Here is a 14184-nt window from a genome sequence, read left to right on the forward strand (position 1 = left end):
GTTTAGGCATTGTTCTAATCCCATCTTCGGGAGAAACTATAAGGCAAGCCATAAAGTGCCATCCCATTACTAATAATGAAGCAGAATATGAAGCTGTAATTGCAGGTCTAGAATTGGCACGAGAGCTCAGAATAGAGCATGTTGTAATCAAAAGCGACTCGCAGCTTATAGTTAATCAAATGTAGGGGACTTATATAGCAAGAGAGGCGAGGATGCATCAATATTTTGAAAAGGCACGAGATTTTATCAGACGATTTCAATCTTGGAAAATCGTGCAAATACCCAGGGAAGAAAATGTCGAAGCAGACGCGCTGGCTAATCTTGCATCCGCTGCAGAAGTGACAAATGAAGAAAATACTTCCGTGATACATTTGTTTCATTCGGCACTCGATCAAGATAAAAAAGAGGTAAATTTCAATAACTTAACTTGGGATTGGAGAAACGAGATCGTCAATTTTTTGCAGTACGGGATCCTACCAGAAGATAAGAAAAAGGCTCAGGCACTTCGACAAAAAGCTACCTGTTATTGTTTGGATCAAGGCAACTTATATCGAAAGATGCCGATGGACCTTTAGCAAGATGTCTTGGACCTTCTCAAATAGAGTATGTGATGAGAGAAGTATATGAGGGACACTGTGGAAATTACGCGGGAGGAAGATCCTTGGTAAGAACTCTAATTAGAGCAAGGTATCATTGGCCTAAAATGGAAGAAGATGTAGAAAGCTACGTGGCCAAATGTGACAAATGCCAACGATATGGTAATAACATGCATCGCCCAGCGGAGCTATTATATCCGGTTATTGCACCGTGGCCTTTCATGAAGTGGGGGATGGATATCGTGGGTCCACTACCACAAGCCAAAGGAAAGGTACGATTTTTACTAGTACTAACTAATTATTTTACCAAGTGGGTAGAAGCAGGTGCCTTCAAACAGGTACGGGAAAAAGAAGTCAGGGACTTCATTTGGCGAAACATCATATGTCGATTTGGGGTTCCAAAAGAAATCGCGTGTGATAACGGCCTGCAGTTCATAGGTGCGAAGATCACAGAATTCTTTCAGAGTTCTCAAATTAAAAGGATAACTTCAACACCTTATCATCCTGTGGCTAATGGACAAGCTGAATCAACGAACAAGGTTATTATTAATAACCTAAAGAAAAGACTAGAGGAGTCAAAAGGAAAATGGCCAGAAGTGTTACCAGGAGTCTTATGGGCCTATCGAACAACAACAAAAACAGGTACGGGAGAGACACCATTCTCACTTGTGTATGGTGCTGAAGCCTGAATTCCAGTTGAAATAGGTGAACCAAGTATGAGATACACCCAAGCAACCGAAGAGTCAAATGAGGAAGAGATGCGATTAAATCTCGATTTGCTTGAAGAAAGGAGAGAAACAGCCTTGATAAGGATGGCAGCGCAGAAGCAAATTATTGAGCGATATTACAATCAACGAAAGCGACCAATGCTGGAAAATTGATCCCAAATTGGGAAGGACCTTACAAGATTCGAGGTATTGCAGGAAAGGGTGCATATGAGTTAGAAACAATGGACGGCAAAGTACTCCCATCAAATTGGAATGTTGTTCATTTGAAGAAGTATTACTTTTGAAAGGGAAAACCCTCGGTCAGGTATCGTTTATCCAAGGTTTAAATTTATTCTTTTTTAGTTGTCCTAACTATTTTAGATGATAGGCACAAAGCTAGCCCACACCAAATGATGATCTTAGACCTAAAAGACATGCGGGATGCAAAATCATCCCGGTCTGTGTTACAACCTTTCTGATGGAAATAAAAAGGGTTAAGCAGTCATCATCTAAAATTATACCTCCGAGTCCCGTATGTTTTTCCTTTTCAGGAAATGGACCACATGGAAGGAATAATCAAGTGCTCGAGATTTCATACTTCAAAGGTCTAACACTAGGGGAACTATATATATATGGAAGGAGAAGAAGACTAGAAAAGCCAGAATTCGTGTCAAGCCTGAGGCAATCTACCCAACAAATCGAAAGTTAAGAGCGAACAAATCAAGAGCCAAAAATTCAAGCCTGATTCAAAAACCTATGATGAAATATATACTCGCAGATGTAAATTATAAAATCTTATGAGTATCTAGGTTAAAGGCAATATTTAGTCGTGGGTTGCAAGATATACTCTTGAATATTGTAAAATCTGTTATAAAGAAAACAATTATGAAAGAGTTGCAGATGTTAGTCGAATACATGTAAAGTATATTGTTTGAAAGTTCAAAAATACAAAACTTCCTCAAGTTATTCTAAGAAATATGTATGTTCCTACTTCTTCTTTCATATGCTGACACCAATATGAAGTTGAGACGTCTTCTTCATTAGGTGTCGTTTATAAAAGGGCCCTCTTTTATATTTCGTGCTTATTCAAAAGAGTCACGAAGCATTGAAGAATTTTTAATGCAAAGTTAAATAACAAAGGCTAAAACAAAAATCCAAACATTAAAATAGGCGGAAAATAAAGCCCAAATTTATAAATACAAGGCAAACATTTGTCTTCAAAACCCGAAATAAGGCAAGGATAAAACGATAAGAGAGTAGAACAGAAACTCAAAATAAAGGTATTATAAGAGTTAGACAAAACTTGGAAAGTAATATTATAAACTTGGTTAAAACAAAGTATAAACTTAGTTACAACCTAACCATTTGTTTCTAAACCCCAAAACAAGCCAGGGATAAAAAATTTCAAACATTACTAAACCCCCGAATAGGACCAGGGGTAAACTTCCAAACATTCCACCAAAAAAGAAAAAAACGAAACAACACTTCAAACTTTTCAAACTTTCACTGTGGGGGGCAGAATCTGAACTAGTAGGATGAAGAATGACATCATCAATAGCAGGAGGAACAACTTGAGCGGAAGAAGGTTGAACAGCAGCTTCACCAGGAGTAACTTCATCACCCTCGGGAATGCCAACCGCAGGTGATGAAAAGCTCCGACTCTGTTGGGTTTTCTCAATAGTTTCTTTAATCTTTGCAATCTTTGCAGCTAAGTCAAAGCCTTCTCGGCTTGCCTCCATTAAAGTGTCAAGGCGTGTGTTCAAGAAAGCCCAACTAATTTCAACATCGGCCTTATCTTCAAGGGCTTCATAATCTCTTTTCCACTGCTCAATCTCACTTCTTAGCTCTTTCTTCTCATTCAAGGCAGCATCATAAGAAGCCTGTAAGGGGACAAGTGAACTCTCTAAAAAGTGAACTCTGTTAGAAGACACTCGGAGATCTTCTTGAGTTTGGGTGAGCGTTTGAACAAGCTCCCCGGCGTAAACTTCTTTCTAGTTCAGTAGTTCCTTCAGACCCCTAATTTCTTCAATGGACTTAGAAAGTTGCTCAGCAAATGAAGACTCGAGAAGGTTTTTATCTTTGCTCGCCTGATTGGATGAGGCCTTCTCAACTGCCAACTCTGTTGCCATTACTTCACATGTTGCTCCAAGGTACACTTTTCTTTCTCTAAGATTTCTTTTTCAAGTTGAAGGCCATTGGACTACTCTTTCCAGTTGTCTGCCTCGATGTGATAATCATTCATTAACTGCTCTGTATGGATGATCCTCTTCATCATCTCCGTGCCAGTGAGGTTGATCTACATAAAGAAAAGAAAAATGTGATACCAATGAAAAGGAAATCACGTGCAAAATAAAAAGCTAAGGCTTATACCTTTAAAGATGAATGTACAATATCATTCATCCACGTTAAAGAACTGTGGCTTTCCAATTTTGACTTCTCAACTGGGCTAATCAATGGTTTCAGCCATACATCAGCTTGGCCAGATTTCTTCAGAAGATTACCATCCTCAAGAACCTCGATGGTAACTTTTTTCATTACCCTACTAGAGGAACTAACTTTAGCATGAAAAGTTGTAACAGTAGGAATAGTCGAGGGAGTCAAAATAGCCACGGGTGGAGAAGTGGCAGTAGCAACAGATGCGGGGAATTGAGGATCAACTGGAACAAACACGGGAAAAGAAGCAAGAGGCATTTCCTTAGAAACAAAGCCGAAGTCTTCATCAAACCCACGAGAAAAGAGCTGTTCAGTAGAACCTTCGGGTGCGGAAGGCATCTCATCATCAGAACTTACTAAGGTAGAACCTTCAGGCTCGTGCATGGGAACAGAACTGGGAGGAGGAGTAGCTTAGTCATCTGAAATAATACGTCTCCTAGCTCGAGACTTACGAACCAACGAGCTCTCATCCCGCTCCTCTTCACCCTCGAAAATGTGTGCTCTATCAGCTTTTCTTTTTGACGAAGAACTCAAGATTATCTCTTGAGCCATCGACAGAGAGAGTCTCGAAGCAGTAATTGATGCGGCACTCACGCCCCGAATGGGAAACCCTAATAAAGAAAAGGGTTAATAAGTGCCAAAGTAAGTATGAAAGCAAGGTAGAAAGTGGAAGAGAAGGATACCATGAGTCTTCACTTTCCATCCAAACCTGTTAGAAAGGTATTTCCAGGACCTTTCTTCCATAGGAGCAACGGTTAACAATTTTTCTATCCAACCACGGAAATCTGGGACTTCCTCAACAGCTTCCGTGGTTGCTGAAAAATGAAAAATAAAACAGCTGTGAGATTGCAGGTTCTTCACAAAAAAAGAAGAGGAATAGAAAATATGAAAAGAAACTTACGTGAAAAGTTCCACTTTTCTGGGAAAGGCATGTTCTCTTCTCTCACTAACCCACTTGTGGGAGCAGCAACGAATCGAGCATACCAACCACGATCCTTGTCATCTTCAGGGCTCACAAAAACCCTCTTACTCCTGGCCACGAGAGTAAACACCCCAGAACGAAATAACTTGGGGGAATAAAGATGAATCAGATGATAAAAGGTGAAGGGTAAAGAAGCCAAGTTTGACAAGTATCTAAGGCACGCCACAGCCCTCCATACAATAGGACCAATCTGTCCTAAACAAATATTGAAGAAAGGACAAAACTCTATGACGACTGGGTTAATAGGTGGTCTAAAACCCAATGTAAAGGGATATTTATACACAAATGAATAACCAGCTTGAACGAGGTGATCCTTTGATTTGCATTAGGAACTAAAATTGGGAAATTAAATTTCCAATAACAATCTCTCCGCACAAGGGAAATCAAACCCTCAGTAATTAGGAAGGGTAAACATCAGCACGATCATGAGAAGTCATGGAAGTGACTTGATTTCTAATCGAGTCTCTATCAGTAAAGAAGGAAACTTCAGCGGGAATGATCTCATCAACAGTGGGTTCACAAAGTGGTTCAATAGAATCCCTACTTCTAACAGAAGATCTATGTGAAGAAGAAGCCCTAGTTCTAGAAGACGATGGGGTAGTGGTACTGGGTTGAGAAGAAGAACCACGAATAGAAACAGATCCTAAACTACGTAACCTGCCACCTCTTCTACTTCTGGTAGGAGCAGACCAAGGGGGAAGTTCATCCACTATAACAACTTTACGAGGATCAGGATTTGAAGAAGACATAGTTGTATGAGAAAGTAAAACGTGATGAAGAACGAGAACTATAGAGAACAAAGAATACTGTAGAAATTTTTTGTAAAAACAAAGGGAAATGAGGTATTTATATGAAGAAGCAACCGTCATGTAAAGGGGGTCATGATGGAAACGTCATGATGAAACAGTCACTTCATGACTGATGCAGCCGCAAAAAAGCCCTAGAAATCGCCGAAGAGTCGCAGACCCAATTAACGAAGGCCACATGGCACATGCATTAAATGAAAGTGACATACAATGCGTTGGTTCTGGAGAAGACGTAATGATACATGGGAAACGGCGGCAAAAATTACTGCCATAAATGCCTACCACTTCCCAAATATTCAATTGCAGAATATTCGGCAAGTGGGGGGACTATCTGTATTGGTAAAAATAAATATTACACGTGAATTTATATGAGTGGCTGACATGACAAGACACGTGGATCAGTAAGAAAGCGACAGCTGGAGAAGAGGCACGAGTCGTAATAGATACGAGCAAATCACCCACGAGAGGAGAAGATGTGGTCGCTCAAGTTTAAATGGTTACATGAAGAGGTACCGGCGGAATGAATCAAGACAGTAAAAAGGAAAGATTCATGAATCATCAATTAATGAGCGTGAATGATATCAAACGTTGCAGAATCTTCATGAACAGTTACGATTACCAATTATAACGTCTCATTAATATCATTAATGCTCATAATGATTCGGTCATAAAAAGGGAAAGGCGTTGTACTTATAGATTCCTATATAAGGGAAAGAGATATCATTTGTACAGACACGTTCTGATTATTATTCAAATACAATTACTTTCTTTTGCTTATTATTGGCTATTTTTGCTATCTCATATTCTAATTTCCTTTCTTATCACTAAGTAAATATATAATTTCTTAATTATGAGTAACCCGAGTACTTCTTAAAATAAACTTTGACCAAATTTCACTATTTTTGGTTAAACAACCATCTTATTATCGAATTGGTTTAACAAAAAGGTGTTATACTTTTTGGTCGAACAACTATAACATTGCGTCGAGCTGAGCTTGTTACGATAATGAAATCGCAATGCACTAATGAATTCGTAATTTCATCTCCTATATTTATCTCTTTGCCCGTTTAATTTCTCAAGACATTTACGTTAATAGCGCTTGAATTGTAACAGGAGCAGCACTCAATGCGATAGTCTTGGGTCTTACCATCATCTGGATTGACTACATTTGAGTCTGTGGATGGTACAAACGGAGTTTGAATGTCTCATCAAATTCCAAAAGCTAACGAATATGATGACTTTTTTTGTTTTTTTGGTTACTTTGTTGATGATTTTCTATAATTTTTATCTCCTACCTCAATAACTACAAGACCACACCTTTGACTTTTAGCGATATCAATTACGTTCTCTGACAAAACAATTCAATAAACGTAACAAAACCCAAATCCTCCGGCTACTCCTCGGATAACCATTACACTCAGTTCCCAGACCGTCGCCGTCAATTGCCACCTGAAACTTCCAATTCCTCCCCCTCCACAACCGCCGAAAAATATCAGCCAATCTCCCTTGGCCCCTATTTAGCGCTCATGGGTGAACAAACCCAAATACAAGCAAAACCCGAAACCCAAACTCCACCCCAATCTCTACCCGATTCCGATTCCACCCTTGTATCCAACTCTCCCGTTGATCTTCCCCCAAACCCCTCTAACCCTTCCAAAATCCCAATTCGACCCCAGAAAATCCGAAAACTCTCTTCCACCCCCTCCTCAAAAACCCCACAAACGACCACATCCTCCGCGACGCCAGCATCCACCAAGAGTCGCCGAAAGAGCGCACCGAAATCATCATCTAGGGTTTTGCCCCAAATCATCAAACCCTTATCAGCTAACGGCGAAATCGACAATGCACTCTTACACCTCCGTTCAGCCGACCCGCTTCTCGGTTCCTTAATAGACACACTTCCGGTCCCTCAATTTGAATCACACCATTCTCCGTTTTTAGCCTTAAGCAAGAGCATTCTGTACCAGCAACTAGCTTATAAAGCAGGCACCTCAATTTACACGCGCTTCGTGTCCCTTTGTGGCGGAGAGGATGCCGTTTGCCCTGACGTCGTCCTCTCCCTATCCGCTCAACAGCTCAAGCAGATAGGTGTCTCGGGGAGAAAGGCTAGTTATTTATATGACTTAGCTAATAAGTATAAAAATGGGATTTTGTGTGATGATGCGCTTGTAAAGATGGATGATAAGTCATTGTTTACCATGCTTTCGATGGTGAAGGGTATTGGTTCTTGGTCAGTGCATATGTTCATGATTTTTTCACTGCATAGGCCGGATGTTTTGCCTGTTAGTGATTTGGGGGTCAGGAAAGGTGTGCAGTTGTTATACGGATTAGAGGAATTACCTAGGCCGTCGCAGATGGAGCACTTGTGCGAGAAATGGAGACCATATAGGTCAGCTGGGGCGTGGTATATGTGGAGGTTTGTGGAGGGGAAAGGGACTCCAACTACTGCTGCAGCTGCAATTGATGCTGGTAATGTGCAGCCGTTGCAGCAAATTCAGACAGGACAGGAGACACAGCAGCATCAGTTGCAGCTTCTCGAGCCTATAAATGGCATTGGGAATCTTGGGTATTTGACTATTTTCCGCCTGAAGTAATAATAGTCGTTTCTATATTAAATTCTAGAGTGGTGCGTGGTCATTAATCCTTTCATTGTGATTGAACTTCGATTGCCTTCCCGTTGCTTTTAAATTTGAATTCTTTTGCAGTCTATTAATTGCTCATGAGATAATCTGCAAATGGCTTGCACTGTGTTTTACATTCACTGCGCCGTTAGACAACAACCTGCATACATATTTTGAAGTAATTTCTTATCTCTTTTTAATGATAATATAGACAATATTTAGTTGTGGATGGAAAATCCTGACTGTTGCTTCCATATATATGCTCACAATCATGGCTTCATAAAAATCGGTTAATGTTTATTATGCTTGCTTGCATGATGGCTTTACATGAATAGCTTTCGAAATTATCAAAATGTTCAAACTGGAATCAAACAGCTTGTTGTATGACTAAAGAAGCTTTTCTTAAACTTTCTCCAGTGGTTGTAGTTAGGAAATTTTGTATATATGTCAAACTATCTTAAATTCTTTAGGTTTTGGATGTTGAGTTTGGTTTGGAAGTCATATTGGAGCTTAGGTGTATCAAATATTGGAAAAAAAGATTCATCTGGAAAAAAAGAAACAGATTGAAAGAAGAGTAGACTTTTTACCTTTTGTGAGACATGCCTTGAGGAATGAGGTTGATTCGTGCTTGGTTGTGAAAATTTATGTATTTATATGTAAAATCAGGTGACTGTAGAGGGAAAAAAGATGGAGTATATACATTAGTGAGCATGAAGTGGGCTGCAGTATGTAGCACCAAATGAAGGAAGGGGGAGAGCAGATATGGTTGTTTTAGTGGTTGAAACAAAGTAGGGTACCACGTTATACAAAATGTCAAAGTGTTTGATTCATATAAGCACTTAATTTATGATGCATTGAGATTTATGAAATGTTGGATACTGGTGCGTAAAATTGAAAATGTATCCTTACATTTTACTTGTATGTATTAAATATGATTGCTGATTGTCGTAAACTTATTCATTAGTAAGGTTGTCAATTCATTAACTGCACCATATTGCTATTTAAAATGTTCATTGCTGTCTTTTCCATATTTGTTTTGGTCTAAACCAAAACAAACTTATTCTTTCTTCTAAGTTCTAGCTATTGAATTTCTACGTTTATTCTGGTCATTTGGAAAGTAGAGAACCCAATTTAGGTTTACCTAATATGCAACCTATTAGCGCACATTTGTCGTGCATGTCTGTAATAGGTTCACTAGCCAAAGAACGCAAGGGTGTGGTCTAGTGTTCGATAAAGTGGACGGAGAACCATGAGGTCTCAGGTTCAAATCCCAATGGAGGCAAAAAAGTACTAGGTGATTTCTTCCCATCTGCCTAAGGCTTGGTGGATAGAGTTATTCGACACCTGTGTTGGTGGGAGGTTGCAGGTACCCGATGGAATAGTCAGAGGTATGCACAAGCTGGCCGAAGCACCACCGTCATAAAAAAATTTAGGTCCACTTGCCAAATCAAAGCCCCCCCCCCCCGACCCACACACACACACACACACACGCCCCCACACACAGTTTTTTAGATAATAGTTTATGACACCAATTTACCCTAACCCTCAAGATACGACATACTATTTGCTAATGGACAGTTTCTTGATTTCATTTGCTGGTGGAGTTGGCGATGAACTCTACCTATGTTAGTTTTGCAAAGTATAGTTGGTTTTAAATCCAAATAGATAAAGGTTTAGTAGGTCGACGGCCAAAGTAAAATAGGGCAACGAAATATTCAATTTGTTGGGACCTAGCCACCTAGGCAGTCCCTGAATTGAGCAGAATGGATATAGGATGAATGGATATAAGATGATGGATATAGTCGACCTCAAACGATTTAGAATTAAAGCACTGTTGATTGATATATAGCTAATAGACAGTTATGTTGCTGAATTAATAGGTTGATGTGGGAACTAATGTAGAGGGTGTTTGGATTGGTTTTAAAAAGTAGCTTATTAGCTAAAAGCCAAAGGTTATAAGTTGGTAATACCCAACTTTTGGGTTTTGACTTATATTTGTACTTTTCATGCATAAAAGTAAGTGCTTTTAAGCACTTTTTATCATTGTCAAACACCACAAAAAACTAGAAAAGTGCTTAAAAGCCAATAAGCACTTAAAATAAGCCAATCCAAACACCCTCGTAGTCTAATGACATGACTACTAATGTTACTGCTACAAAACTAAATGGGTATAGGACTGTCGCACCATTGGATCCTAGCATTCATGTGGGGCGTGGAACAAGGAAAAATAAACACGGATCCAGTGTTGTGAAGAGCAAGCGAGGAGAAGCGACAAGCCCCTTTGTGCTTAAAGCGAGAAGCGAGAAGCGCTCGCTTTATTCAACCTGCTACGCTTCACATCATAGAAGCCCCCGAGGTCTCGCTTCTCGCTTTAAGCGCTGAAGCGAGCGCTTTTCACAACACTGCACATATCTCAATCAGCCATGGCACGTTTTCCAAGACAAAAAGGCGACAAGTTAGACAAAACCCGTGAAAGATTTTCAATGGATAGGTGGAAGACCTTGAGGTCTAGGATTTTAAAGGGTGAAACCATCTGGCAGTGAGGTGCAGATCCTGGGGCAAGGATCCTAAATTCTTTCTGTGCCTTATGAAGAGGTTAGAGACAAATCGTAAATTTTTTGAGAGAGCATGCTCTTTACACTTGTGTATCTGTTGTTGTAATGATGGTCATGTACAACAAGGCTTAGTCCTTTAATCATTCCTTACCTAAGGAAATTGCTTAATTAAACACCATTAACTAGTTGCTTGATAGTAGTTGCCTAATTACTCCGACTTAGTGAATGGTTGCCAACTTGCCCCAGCTACTCTAGGCCTTTTTACCAAATTTCTGAGGTAAAGTAGATTCTTAAGAGAAAAATATGACCCTTTTCTCTTTGTTTATTTAATTTATGTAACCAGGCCATTCTGGTCCGATCTGCCCCTGGGCCAGCTACAATTTCCAGGCGGATCTCTCAGATAAACTTTTAATGCACCTTTAATTAGTTTATCTACATTTTCACTCAAGCAAAAGGGTGCAAACGCACTCTTGGAGTCCTAAGAACCTTTAACCTTATTCCCTAAGCTAAGATTAGCTACCTTTACTCTTTAAGCTCTATTTATTGATGAACAAATCAATTATACGAAGTAATATCATTAACTCAATCGTAGTAATAACCTTTAATCTCTCAACCTTTTTAGAAAGATTTAGTTGTATAAATGACACTCCAAATGGATATTTCAGAATTGATGAGTGTTTGGTGAGAAATGGGAGGAGTGTTATCCTCTTGAGAGATTGAGATTCTCAATCCAATTATTACACCTTTTTGCATAGTTGGCTGTTCCTATCCTCCTACATGAATGAGGTGTGTAATCAATTAGAACGCTGTTAGGTTAAAATATTTCTTTTGGTTTGTGCACCCCTTTTTTAATTTGCCCAGTTTTTCGCTACTGTTGGTATCTTAGCATTGTTTTTCTTGCGCTGTTTTTTCCTCTTTTTCCGATGTTATTCACTGATTCGTTAATTTTCTTTCTTTAAGAATCTTTGTGAAAGAAAAGGGGGCTGGATTAGAGCTGAAGTAATATAGTCGATTAATGTATCATGCCCAATTGGTGTGAGAATGAGGTGTGGTTGATTGATTGGAGTTTCCACCTTGTGCTTTATTGACTTGGTAGTATTCATTCCTGTCTATGTTTGAGGTTTTTATTCGGAATACCAGGATATTGATCTTTGCATCATTTAACACTTTGGTTTCAGGGCTTGCATTTGGAGCCAATGACCGAAATCGTTCAGATGTCAGACTATTCGCTGAGGCTGGAATGTGTATGCAAATAAAGAATCAGTTTCCTAAGATGCTGTGCACCAAAATTCTGTAGCTAGTGTTAGTATTGAGCTAAGCTAGGTGCTGTAAAGGGATGTGCTATATGGAAGAGCCTCGTTTGTTTGATTGATGTGAGGGACTGCACTTTCTTCGTATAGAGGTAATACAATGCTCACTATTTCTACACCCCCCCCCCCCCCCCTTCTCTTCCTTAATTCTCTTGTCCCATTTAAATGTAAAATCACGAGAATAAACGGCTTCCAACTGCATTGTGATTTTTAGCAACGAGGTATAATATAAATAAACTTTACTATGATAGAGATACAGCACGTGTCTTTGTTTCTATCCTTTTTAGTCTTGTTTTTGCGGTTGAGATCCATCTCGTTTATCCTATGTTGGGTTTTAAATGGCGGCATTCATCCAATAGCTTCAGTTCAACCAAAAGTGTTACATTTCAGAATATAAGATAGGTGCACATTATGAGTCTGAATCCTGTCATGAACCAAGTCTGGTATATTAGTGTAGAAGGGCTAAAGGGGTGAACCAACTATCCACTGAGTGCTGAAACTAAAAACAGCAGATTTATTTTTTGATCAAGGAAAATTATCAGGCATAGCACCTGTGGTATGGTGCTTGTCACTTTAGGCTTCACTGTACGTTTGGCTGGTTGTTTTCCCTCTGGCTTGTGGTGTCTGAAAGTGGTGTCTGAGAACTAAATAGGTGTTCTCAGCTCAAGCATTCACAATAACAGCACATTTAAAAAGCAGAGATTTTATAATTGTTAAGAACGAGTGTGTCAATCTCTTCTCATCTTCAAGGCTGCTATATTTTACCTTCTAATAAAATTGTCAAGTTTGACTATGAGTTAATGGAGTGGTAAAACTTTACTGTGTTCACATCAAACCAACGAATGTAAGACATGTCTTTTATATATTCATATTTATTACTTAATCATGGTTAAATGCCTGAAGTGAAATAATTTATGATCACTCTTGCCATATATGCAAAACAAAGCTGCCTTAATAGTAGTACATATTTTCAGTATATAGAAACAGCAAAACTTTTATCTTGAGAAAGGAAAATAAATTAAGACAAACTTACGGAAGAAGTATCAAAGTAAATTGTGATGGAACTAAATAATAACTAGTGATTAATCCTTAACTCAGAGACAAAGCAAGTGCCTGCGGGTTCGTTTCCAATTAAACTTTTTGGGAAAACAAATTTACCACATGACAAATGACAAAAAGGTTAAGGAGATCACTTGATGTACATGAGTTCAATCACTTAAGAAGGACCTTTCTCACAGCATATTACTGAGTTTATTTTTTAGGTTTCTCGCTCGATGTTCGATATACATATTGGAGCCTCATTAATCTGAATTCGTGTCGCTTAAGACCCATTATAGGGGAAGCACTTTCTACCTTTTTTTTAAATGCTCGAATTCGAGATCTCTAATTAAAATTTATGTTTAGAATGATCTTCTCTATTCCACCACAAACCCTTCGTGGTTAATATGTTTATTCCTCGAGTAGTTGTTGATTTTCGGTTATAAAATCAAAGGAAGGTTAGATTGAATTAGGATGCGTTGATATCCACTGTTTGACTTGGTTTTAGGTGAAATGATAGTGACGAATATACAATTAAATAAACTGAGCAATTTATGCAAAATACCAATTGAGCTTAAAATAATTACCCTTTACTATCTATTTGAAAACTATTTACGATATATATATATCCAGTTAAAATTAATTACCTAACCTAGCTTCACTTGATTTGGTTTGGTTTGGCTCGACTCGGCTGGTTCGGCTTGACTTAGCTTGGCTTGATTTGGCTTGGCTAAAAAAAATGGGTAAGGAAATACTTTTATGGGTAGGGATGGGTAAATAGTTTGTGGTGGGTGGATATTTACAAAAGTTCGTAATGCTACGTTTAACTTGTGTGTATGTGCTACATAATATTCACACTTAAGTGTAAAAAATAAATAGAAGTGTGTAACACTTGGTAATGCTTTATTAATTATTCAATTTTACAATTTGATCACTTTTTGTACAATAGTGTTATTAAAAGTATTTAAATTTAAGTCCCTTGGTATAATCATTTAGTCAAAAGATGTACACTTTTCAATTATCCATAAACCACTACGCAATTAAACTCTCATCCGTTGTTCGCCTACTGTAAATCATGAAACGACTAAGTTGTCACAAAATTCAGTCCATAATCTCTCCTAATCCCCTCACTTCAC

At 38.7% G+C, this 14184-nt stretch overlaps 1 protein-coding gene across 8 annotated transcripts; it reads left to right on the top strand.

The window, feature by feature from the left end:
- On the top strand, positions 6671–12268 carry LOC109228982 (probable DNA-3-methyladenine glycosylase 2). 8 transcript variants are annotated; one of them, XR_002068487.1, is made up of 4 exons: positions 6671–8090; positions 8230–8323; positions 11661–11792; positions 11879–12268. XR_002068487.1 is itself a non-coding variant. In XM_019394263.1 (4 exons), the coding sequence occupies exons 1-3, from the start codon at positions 7051–7053 to the stop codon at positions 11706–11708; spliced, it is 1182 nt and encodes a 393-aa protein (XP_019249808.1). In that variant the 5' UTR covers positions 6671–7050; the 3' UTR covers positions 11709–11746; positions 11879–11965. The 8 variants fall into 8 exon arrangements, 6 of the variants coding, with proteins under 6 accessions (XP_019249808.1, XP_019249807.1, XP_019249810.1 ...); XM_019394263.1 differs by having other exon boundaries at positions 11661–11746; positions 11879–11965; XM_019394262.1 differs by lacking the exon at positions 11661–11792 and having other exon boundaries at positions 6672–8090.

Source organism: Nicotiana attenuata, chromosome 7 (genome assembly GCF_001879085.1).
Source record: "Nicotiana attenuata strain UT chromosome 7, NIATTr2, whole genome shotgun sequence".
Classification (NCBI taxonomy): domain Eukaryota; kingdom Viridiplantae; phylum Streptophyta; class Magnoliopsida; order Solanales; family Solanaceae; genus Nicotiana; species Nicotiana attenuata.

Excerpts from the sequence above, each read along its gene's own strand:
- LOC109228982 (XM_019394262.1), top strand. The coding sequence starts at position 7,051 with ATGGGTGAACAAACCCAAATACAAGCAAAACCCGAAACCCAAACTCCA. Across the intron at positions 8,091-8,229 it reads AATGGCATTGGGAATCTTGG|TCTATTAATTGCTCATGAGA; the intron begins GTATTTGACTAT and ends ATTCTTTTGCAG. Across the intron at positions 8,324-11,878 it reads ACCTGCATACATATTTTGAA|GGCTTGCATTTGGAGCCAAT; the intron begins GTAATTTCTTAT and ends CTTTGGTTTCAG.